Below are 10,966 nucleotides of genomic sequence, written 5' to 3'. Positions count from 1 at the left end.
TCTCCTATTCGCATCAGTTTTCAGGCGCTATACAATCAAGGGGGAAAACCTGTTTCCATCAAATAGATAAGCTTGTCCACATTTCCTGCATAATTTTCTGCCAATAAACTCTAGGGATAGGATGGTTGTCTGAAAAATATAAAAAAAAAAATTATTTCTTGAGAGATTTATAGACTTGGAAAAATAACTTAACTTTCCGTTTTAGTGGCAATATAATGACTTGCACACTTTAAACTTGTGTTCTTTGCAGCACATCAGTATGGATGGAGCCCTGCAACCATGATGTCAGAGCCAGCCAAGCTGGGGGAGGCTTACAGAGAGGAGCAGCAGCAGCATAAGGGAGGTCAGGTACAGAGGCGAACCAGGCGTCACCGTACAATCTTCACAGAGGAACAGCTGGATGCACTGGAGGAGCTCTTCCTGCAGAACCAGTATCCAGATGTGAACACAAGAGAGAAACTTGCTCAACAAACTCACTTGAGAGAAGAAAGAGTAGAAGTAATACAGCCTTTGATTTTATTTCTAATGCTTATTGAAGATGTCTGATACTCTTATGATTGACATCCTGCCAAATGTTTCCACGGAAGAAATAGAGCTCTTAAGGATGCCTTTTTCTTTTCTTTCTCACAGGTTTGGTTTAAAAACCGAAGAGCTAAATGGAGGCGTCAGAAAAGACTTTCATTTGTTGTCGGAAACACTAAGGACTAATGTTTTTCATACAGATCATACAATAAGGAACTTTTTTAGAGAATAATGCAATATTTATGGGTCATAATTTAGCCAAATAGCAAAGATTAAGAATAAAATGTATACAAATGTTGTAAGTTTGATTCCAGCTTCCTCTTGTCAGTTCTTCCTATGCCCCTGGGCAAGGCATTTAATCGTGTACCAATCTGCGTAGCGGTGTATGAAGGTGTGTGCTTCTGTGAAAGGCATGGGGTGAATGTGGCTATAATGTAAAGCGCTTTAAGTAGTCTTATGACCAGAAAAGCACTATATAAATTCAGCCAATTTAACATCCGTCTGCATCAGTTTCATCAAGTCAAACTGCATGTAGAGACTAGCACTATAAGTTAATCCTTTGGTTTTTGAAACTTAATACATCAAATATGCTTTCTTGTGTATAGTCCTTAATAAAAATTTATTTTTTAAAGGTGGATTAACTTTTTTTCTTTTTTATAAAGCTTCTTTTAAGTGGTTGCAACCTACTAAATATGACTATTTGTAAAATAAGTTTAAATTCCGCAAAATCAGGGCTAACAACTTCATATTAACGTAACTTCCTGCACTTTATGACTTGTTTTTTTTTGTGAATAACCAATAATGTAAATTAATCCCAGAAATGTATATACAATTTCCTTTGCACCTGTAAAAAGTCTGAGACACAGTGTTCAGAGGAAGTTTACATTTAGAAGAATTGTGGTTTTATTTATTCAAGTCCTTATATAGGAATTATAGTCAAATAAACAAGAATTAAGTTTTTCACAATAAATTTTAAATAATTATTCATCACTATTTAAATCAGTGTTGGTCCATGCACTTCTACACATAAGCAATATATAAAGTTTTTAGAGTCTATCTGACCGATTTTCATAGGGACCAAATCAAACCCATTGTAGATAAACACATAATTATAGTATCAATTTATGTATCATGATGGAAATTTTGATTAATATATACCTGATCATCCTGCAACACATTTTATATCCTGTGCAGGGTTTTGGCATTCTTTAAGATCTTCACAAAGGATTAACACATTTTTAAATAACTTGTATTTATGAAAAAAATTGTGTTAAAAGATATTAATTCATCTTATATTATCTCTGAGTTTCTTGGACTTTCCAATGTTCTGAGAATGGATCAAACCCGTGAAAACTGTCAAAAAAATCCATTACCAATAAAAATAAACTATCATTAAATGCACCACTTATTTGAAGATTAAGGCAGCTGCATATTGGGAGAAATACTTTTGAAATAAACAGAAGGTTCTTCTTGTGTTGTTAATAACTGACATGGTTTTATTTTAATATCAAGTCCAATTTGGTGGACATATGAGGTTTCTAAATAAAAATTTTTTTTTATTATTGTTAAATTAGTTGTTTTATATTTTTAACCAGTTTTATTGTTAACATGGCAGCACAGTAAAATTGCGTACAGTAGATTACAGCTAAATTTGAATTGTTTAATAAAGACACAGAGCTGAACACAGGTAAATCCAAAAATGTGAACATTCTGAAAATGCTCTTTATTTTTCTGACACTGTGAGAAACTGGTCTCCTCATGTATTATAAATGATTATCTTCCTTATTTTCATTCATTATGTAAATGAAATCACAAACAGTTGAATAACTTTAAACCCTGTCCTAAATAAGATGACCTTGTATAACTGCTGGAAGATAAAAACACTGTTGGATCCATAGATAGATAAACCAGAAGATTCTAATAATAATAATAATGATAAAAATTGGTTGTTTTTCATTTATCAACAATTTTTACCCAAGTGGCATTTTTAAAAATCGAATTAAATTTGGACCATATGTAGGCCTAAACATTAAAGACACATTTTCTAGTTGTCTTAAAAAACAACTGCTGTTGATTTTAACAATTTGAAATAGTCCGCTTGATATTTTTATTTTATGACTATAGAAGCGTCAAAAAATGTAAAGTGTCTGTAATTCTGCTGCTTTATCCATGACAACCACGTTTCTCAGTGTATAGTGGCAATTCATCATTTCTGTCATTAAACGCCTGTGAAACAACTTTTTAATCTTTTATATATTTTTTCTTCCTGGCTAGGTGATTATATATTTTTCGCCTTATTGAGCTTTTATTCTGGAAACTTCCACCAAGAGACGTTCTTCCTTTGACGTCGTCCCCAGATCTTACGTAGTTACGTATGTTGTTTCCACTGTGGCGTAGTGGCTAAAAAAGGCTTAAACGTTACTGTTGGCAACGCTCGCTCTTCTTTGATACTTTGTATATTATTGACGTGAGGTTACACATTCTTTCGTTTTTAATCTGACGTTCACGCTTTATTTCAATTTAGAAGTTTGTTTTATTGTGGTAGTGTCGCCCTAGCCTTTGGGCTAATACACTCCAAAATGGAGGGTAGCGCTAGTGTTAGGAGAGCCTTGTCTGGAACTCTGGTACCAGCAGCGGTCACAACGGTGGCTCTATGTCAGCCTGAAGACAAAGAGAAGGGGAAACTGAAGAGAAAGGTTCTTGATGAAGAGGACTATATTGAGGTAAGTAACTTTAAATAACTTATGTGACAAACATCTATTCAGAAGCCACCTAGCTTCCAATGTAAACATGTCCTTAAAACGTGTTCTTCAACGTATTTTAAACGTTGTGGCTTCCAAACCTACTTTTTATTAGAACATTTATTAGAATCCAATGTTAGATGTGTGAACACGGTGATCTGTTTATAGCTTAACAGGATATATGGTCGTTTATGTATTCTTATGATTTGATATGAGAAGTAAATCTGTTAAAACTCCAAAGGGTTACTCTACTGATCTCTGCTTTAAAAAAATAATTTAATCTTAAATGGTCCACCAGCAGAATATCTTTATTAGATATTAAGTTTGCAAAAAAATATTGAATAAAGTTCTAGGAAAGATGCTCCAATATATAAATCAGGGTGAATGTAAAGCATGTTCATATTCAGATGTATCCTAAATGATTGAGACAACTTTAAGGTTAGTAGCAGGATTCCAATTAATTAAAATGGCATCCTACACTATGAGAAGTAGAACAAGGTATATTAACCCTATTTTTTAAGTACTTCCTTGGATATTCTGTTGGTGCTGTAGTTGTGATGTGACTACTGTCTGTTGCTCCTTTCTGGGGGCTGAATGTAATATAATACCTTTACACCAGTATTAATAAAGTCTTGTAGACAAATGTGAATAATCTCAAAGATGACTCACACTCCTGCATTGACAGTGTGTTGTCAGTCTCCACAATATGACTGGAGCTCATTTATCTACAGGTAAATGCAAACTGTACTCCAGTTTCTCCAATCAAAGAAGCCATGACACCCAGATGTTTGTCAGGGTTCAGTTGTTGCTCATTTCTGGAACAGTAGCGTCCTACTCAAATTGCACTTATTGATATGTCTAAACTCCTCTCCTTTGCCTTCTAATGACTTATAACAATGCCTTTAAAGTTCACATGAAATATCTCAAGCCTAAAAATACATAACTTTGTGTTTTCCAAGTAAATAAGACATACACGTACAACTACTGGTGTCTGTTACATTAGTGGCTACTGCATGTGTGCAAAAAAAAAAAAACTATCTGCCATTGATGTTGTACAGAGTCCCTGTCTTCTTTGTATTAGTTTTAGCCTCTGGATGCTCTCTGTTTTTATCAAAAGGAACATCTGAAATTATAAGAAACAGACAGGTACCTGCCATCTTGCTGCAGGGCCGTCTTTTCTTTGTTGGGTCCCCATGCATATTTGGTTTAAAAAAGGAAAGAAAAAAACGTGCATCATTTTTACAACTCAGTACTACCGACCCCAAAACAATTTAAAAAAACTTTGCTTTAAGAAAACAGTTTTTAGTAATATTGCACTAAGATAGCAGAACTTTATTATCTAACCTTAATTTGAATTTATATTTTTATAATTTGTTCTTGATTTAATGGATTCACTTTTCTTCTTTTCCTTTGGCTGCATTTGACAGAGCTTGGAGAAAATTATCCAAAGGGACTTTTTCCCAGATGTCACCAAACTTCAAGCACAGAAGGAATACCTTGAAGCAGAGGAAAACGGAGACCTTGAGAAGATGAGGGAGATATCTATTCGATACGGATCTTCCTTGAACAAATCTACGCCACACACATCCGCACCTTGTAAGTAGAACATTTAAAGAAATATTTAAATAACATTTGATTTTTATGGTTATTTTTTCATTACAGTAGTGATTTTATTATTCCTTTCTTTTTTTTTATCAAATATGCAAGATGTGACCCCTGCCAGCTTTGAGACGCCGGTTGGTCATGCAGGATCCCCCTCCTCCACTTATTGCAAGAAAAGTTCAGATATAGGTAAGCTAAAGTAGCTCACGTTTAGTTAGCTTCAACTACGCTGAAGTCTGGAAGTAAATTCAGTTGATGTACATGTAAGGTGGATTCATTGACCCATACTTTTGTTTTACTATATTTTATTAGACGGAAAGGATGATGACCAAGGAGAAAAAGAGCTGCCCACTTTAGATCGCTTTCTCGCTAAAAACACCAGTGAAGATAATGCCTCCTTCGAGCAGATAATGGATCTGGCAAAAGACAAAGAGAAACTGAAGCACGCCTGGTTATATGAAGCTGAGGCTGAATTTAAAAAGGTTGGTATTGATTTATTTAGGGTTCCTTTCAAAGTGAATTTATATGGTGCCTAAATTGGACTTTTTTCATGTTTAGAAAACGTGATTTTTGAGTATGGAGGATCTGGACCAACATAGTTATGAGTTTCTGCACTTATCTTGCTGATAACGCTCCGCTTTCCAGACAAAGAGGCTATACAGGATTGATTCATTTAATTCACAGTTAAATTAATAGTCTTTTAGTTTCAGATGCATCACGTGTTTGCCTTTTCTGTATAGCCTATTCTTATTTTTCTCACTTTTTGATTTAATATTTTTTTACATTATCTTCATTTTTACCTTATTTTGAATCCATAAACTTTGATCTCCTTGTCACTTCACTGTTAGACTCTGCCAAGGACAATAATGGGTTATTTCTTTTTGATGCTCCACTAACTTTCCAAGCAGCATTATCACAGTGAAACCCGCGTGTGAAGAATCACATGTTAAAGTTGAAACTACCTCAAAAAATTTACACCACAGCTTCAAAGATGTTACTTTGTGACAGCTTTCATTTGAGCTGCTAGCCTCTGCGTTGATTGTTGCTTAAAGTGTTTTTGTTGGCATAAAACTTTGGTGCTTCTTCTAAATTGGCATTAATCCTTTTTTAAAATGCTGCTACACAAATCACCTGCAGAAAAAAAAACAAATAAACACTCCTTTACAAATGATTTTATAGTTGGAATGAGTTAAAATATTCTGCAGCTGAACTGCATGCTGCTGCTTTTTAATACATGCCCTGGAACTGCATTTCACATAGACATCATCAGTAAGAACCACATAAATTATTACGTTTTGTTTTCAGGAAAAAACCCCCACTTATTTTATGTTTTAATTTAATGATAATTTGATTGCACAAAGAGTTGTAGTTGAGTCATTCTGTATTCCAACCATTTAAGCCCCTTCATTTGATGATAATTTTTAGGTCAGGGTAAAGAGTTGAAGTGTGAAAGTAGCCTTTGATGGTTTGAAAATATTCAAATCATCTCTGATCTTTTATTTATTTATTTTTTTTGCAGCGCCATGAAGAGAACCTAGCCCTCCCCTCAGTGGAGAAAGCTGCTCTTGAATGTGTCAAAGCTGGACTGGAGACGTGGGAGTACAAAGCAAAAAACGCCTTGATGTATTATCCAGAGGGTAGGAACATTAATCTCAAATAATCTTGTGTCGTATCTCTCCCTCGATTTAACATACTTAACCACTATCTTATTTAAATTGTGATGCTTTTATCATTATTTCCTAGGTGTTAAAGACGACGATGCAGTCTTTAAGAAGCCAAGAGAGGTGGTGCACAAAAACACTCGATTTGTTGGAGATCCGTTTAGCAAAGCTCTGAACAAAAGCCAGATTCAGCAGGCTGCAGCCCTCAATGCACAGGTACCTTTACTGCTGCTATGGTGGAATTTAGCCATGGACTGGGATGTAATTGGAATTCTGCGTTTACAACCAACATTCTGTCATTTATTGGGCATTTCGACCTCAAATTTTGCGGCCAAATAGGGACAATGCTTCACTTTGTCATCAAATAGATTTTCCTTCAGAAGTGCCTTAATCCTTTGTGGGTAGATTAAAAAGTAACTGGAAATGTTCCTCAGAGAGTTCGGTCCATATTGACATGACAGGATCACGCACATGCTGCAGATTTGTCGGCTGCACATTCATAATGTGAATCTCCTGTTCTTCCACATCCTGATGGTGCTCTATGGGATGGATATCATGTGACTGTAGTGACTATTTGAGTACAGTAAACTCATGTTCAAGAAACCAGTCTCTGATTATTCACACCATTGCTCCACCAGTCTGTCTGAATTGTTGATGCAAGGCAGCATTCATCCATGCTTTTAACTTTTCAGCACCAAATTCTAAACCTACCCTCCAAATGTCACAGCAGAAATAAAAACTCATCAGAGCAGGCAATGTTTTTGCAGTCTTCTATTGTCCAGTTTGGTGAGCCTATATGCATTGTATCCTCAGTTTCCTGCTCTTCCTGTTCAGGAGTGGCACCCAGTGGTCTTCTGCTGCTGTAGCCCATTCCCCTTTCGATTTGACATCTTCAGAGATGTTGTTCTGCAAACCTCTGTTGTAATCAGTGGATATTTAATACTATAATAACTGTTGTCTTCATATCAGCTCGAACCAGTCTGGCCATTCTCCTCTGACCTCTGCCATCAACAAGGCGTTTCTATCCACAGAACTTCTGCTGACTGGATCATTTCTTTTTGTTTTTGGACCATTCTTTAAACTTTAGACATGGTTGTGCATGAAAATCCCAGTAGATCAGCAGTTTCTGAAACACTCCAACCAGCCCATTTGGCACCAACAACCATGCCATATTCAAAGTCCCTTAAATCGTTGAATGCATAAATTTTGATGGGAGTAACCGGCCTGTGTCAAACAGCTATGTGATTATATTCATGTCTATGCTGGGATATCTTCTTTCCAAATGTTTATTTAGATATCGTGTTTTTTGTAGTTCAAACAAGGAAAAGTGGGTCCTGATGGGAAGGAGCTCATACCTCATGAATCCCCCACAGTGAATGGATACGGTTTTGAGAGGACTCCATCACCTGCACCAGGTGAGTGAGGCTGCAAATTATCCTTGCAAACCAATTAAGATTATTCACTTTTTATCTAACTAATTTCTTTTTGATCAGTCTAAATGATGATCTGTTACTGTTCTGCTGTTTGCTTGAGGCACAGTTTTAGATGGTTTTACTTGAAGCGTTTGTTTAAATGTTTTTTCTTCTTCAGGTGTCGCTGATTCTCCTCTCATGACCTGGGGTGAGATTGAGAGCACGCCGTTCCGTCTGGATGGATCAGACACACCGTATGTTGAGCGGAACCACGGCCCATCGTTCAAGGTTAGAATTGGTGCGCTTTTATGCGTTTTATTATTGGTTTCTCATTTTTAACTTTTAAAATTGTGATTTATTTGTATGTAACAGATTCCAGAGCCAGGAAGACGAGAGAGGCTGGGTTTAAAGATGGCTAATGAAGCTGCTGCTAAAAACCGTGCAAACAAACAGGAGGCACTGAGGAAAGTTACAGAGAACCTTGCGAGGTAATGAGATTCACCTCAGTTATCTTATACAGGAGTTAGCTTTGCCAATTGTTTCCTTTTTCTTGTATTTATGTATTCTTAAAGAAATCCTAAAACTCACCTATTTCTCCATTACAGTCTGACTCCTAAAGGTCTGAGCCCAGCCCTCACACCCGCCTTGCAGCGGCTTGTAAATCGGACTTCGAGCAAATACACAGACAAAGCCCTGCGGGCAAGTTACACACCTTCCCCCTCGCACAGAGTCACCCCGTGCAAGTCTCCCTTCGCCGGACCAGCCACTCCTACAGGAACGCCGACGCCAACCAAAGCAAAGACGCCGAGCGCTCAGGACCTCACATCGCTCACGGACAATCTGCTGCAGCTTCCAAAGAGACGGAAAGCATCTGATTTCTTCTAGGGAAGCTGCTCGCTGTTCAAACTGTGAAAGACTTTTGTTAAAAAAATAAAATAAAAAAAGTAAAATAAAGTGGATATAAAAATGAATAAAGAATTTCAGGTGATGTTATCTGGTCATTTCAACAGCAAATAGGATAACTAGTGTCTCTGAAATTCATCTTGTCTACTTTTTTCAGTTCTTTTTAAAGTAGAAAATCTTATTATGTATTTATTATGATCTTCTGTGTTTGTTGAAACTTACACAAAGATGTGAGATCATACAGCCAAGGCATCAATGTTAGTTTGTTGTATCTGTTACATAGAAATGTAATGAAACACCAGACTGTTGAGTTTTTACAATTTGATATTTTCAGTTCTTAACAAGCATGGACTTGATGGTTTACAGTTAAGGAGTAATTTTACCCAGTGGAGTCTATAGATACATTTTTCTACATAAATAATTGAAATCCACTTTATGAAACTAAATAAATTGCATGACAAGTTTTCTTTTAGGGGTTGGAATTATTAAAAAATGGGATAAATCATAAGGCAAACAGTTCAAAAGCAGAAGAAATGGATCACTCCACAGGTGCAGCCACCCTGAGTAAAAGCATTAAAAAAAAAAGTTATCCTCTGCTTCAATGTATCAACAATGAGCTTTTGCTTTTTTAACGTCCTTTAGTGTCCTCTGGGCCATTTTACTGCAGATTAAGCAAGATTGGGTTTGTGTCCTTTTCCTGTGTAAAGTACTAAATGTTTTATTTGCTTTATTAAAATGCATTCAAGTCTTTATTTACAGGCAAAGAGACATGTATGTCTTTAAAATACAAAAGAACAGGATGTCAGAATGCTATTTAAAGATGTAGATGCTTTTTGATCAACCAAAAATATAGAACATTGAAAACAGTCTCATTAACTGTATTTTATAATTTTGTTTTTGAGGCATTACAATTATAACCCTAGAATAAACAAGCACTTTTTGGATAAAAGATTGCAGCCCAATCTGGCTCTAAGCGACAATATTTATAGTAAATACTTGTGCATTTCTTGGTGGCAAGAGCTGCCCTCTAGTGTTGGCGATAACTGGGTATTAAACTGGATCTTAACTGTGATTTCCATGCAGCCAAAGTGGATTATTTTTGACCATAGCCTATTTGAGATGGTGCCAAATCGTCTCCTTGGTCTTTTAGTCCACACTTTGTCTTTCCACCAAAACAACTTTTTCTTTAACCATTTAGAAGTGGACATGCAGGTGTGTTTGAGATTATTTCTTAATCAGAATACACTAGTTTAAGGCAATTGACTGATAGTCAGATATACTCATTTGAGATTTTCTGGTAGAATAGAAGTCAATACAAATGGTCTTAGCCTTGAAGCAGCATTTTGAAGGCTTTCTGTTCAATTTTAAAGCCCTAAGAATTGCTCTGTAACAATTTCTAGAGTGTGAGGTATAAGTGACTTTGCTTATGTATTCTTATATTTCTATAAACCAAAAACTGATGTTCTAAGCCTACTTAATGTCTCAGTAAGACATATGTATATCAGCCCAGAGTGTTGCTAGTGAAACTAAACTCTGCCTCCAACAGTTTGCAGTTGCGGGTTGGTCTGGATAGTTTTTTTTATCCTCTTAAGAAATACATTCATGATCTCTAATATGCAATTTTATTTGTCTTTGGCAGTTATGTTAAAATTACTTTTAGAATCACACATTAGAACAAAATCATGGAATAAATCTGTTGGAGGCATAATTATTAGTTTTTCTTATATTTGTGTTTTTTTAGTTATCAGTTTTACTCTAATATTTTCACACCGCTGTTGTCATTAGGGGTTAAAGCATTGCAGGGGATGGGGGCAATGTTTTTTTTCATAGCGGAACAAAGAAATAGAAGAAAAAATGGTAAATGTCAACCTTTTGATATAATAAGCTAATCAATGAGCCACTTACAGCTCTGGAAACCTAAAGGATAAAAACTGGGATCCTATCTCAATATCACTGATGTTAAAAGTGCTTTCAAGTGTTAAAAGTGACATAATTTTTAAATCAATAAATTGTTCCAATTCACCTATTAGTTATTTTTGTTTCAGCAAATATAAGTTATTTATCATAAATCTATATGACATTATTGGTACAGGGACCAGATCTGCAGGGCCAATGGCCCCCATCT

The 10,966-nt window shown here is 35.7% G+C and overlaps 2 protein-coding genes across 2 annotated transcripts in view; both read left to right on the top strand.

Moving 5' to 3' along the window:
• gsc2 (goosecoid homeobox 2) overlaps positions 1-769 on the top strand; it is a 1,968-nt gene extending 1,199 nt beyond the window's left edge. Inside the window, exons 2-3 of the mRNA XM_015385122.1 lie at positions 251-498; positions 631-769. Of these exons, the coding sequence (XP_015240608.1) occupies positions 251-498; positions 631-708 (326 nt within the window). The 3' untranslated portion in view covers positions 709-769. The remainder of the gene's footprint in view (positions 1-250; positions 499-630) is intronic.
• Positions 770-2,882: 2,113 nt separating this feature from the next.
• Positions 2,883-9,591, top strand: dgcr14 (DiGeorge syndrome critical region gene 14). The gene is made up of 10 exons (XM_015385085.1): positions 2,883-3,245; positions 4,691-4,859; positions 4,971-5,054; positions 5,178-5,347; positions 6,385-6,502; positions 6,609-6,742; positions 7,839-7,941; positions 8,117-8,226; positions 8,311-8,426; positions 8,544-9,591. The coding sequence occupies exons 1-10, from the start codon at positions 3,102-3,104 to the stop codon at positions 8,821-8,823; spliced, it is 1,428 nt and encodes a 475-aa protein (XP_015240571.1). The 5' UTR covers positions 2,883-3,101; the 3' UTR covers positions 8,824-9,591.
• The last annotated feature ends 1,375 nt before the right edge of the window (positions 9,592-10,966 follow it).

The sequence above is a fragment of the Cyprinodon variegatus genome, unplaced genomic scaffold (genome assembly GCF_000732505.1).
Source record: "Cyprinodon variegatus isolate N-32 unplaced genomic scaffold, C_variegatus-1.0 Scaffold331, whole genome shotgun sequence".
Taxonomy (NCBI): domain Eukaryota; kingdom Metazoa; phylum Chordata; class Actinopteri; order Cyprinodontiformes; family Cyprinodontidae; genus Cyprinodon; species Cyprinodon variegatus.
This window is presented reverse-complemented; position numbering and strand designations above follow the sequence as displayed.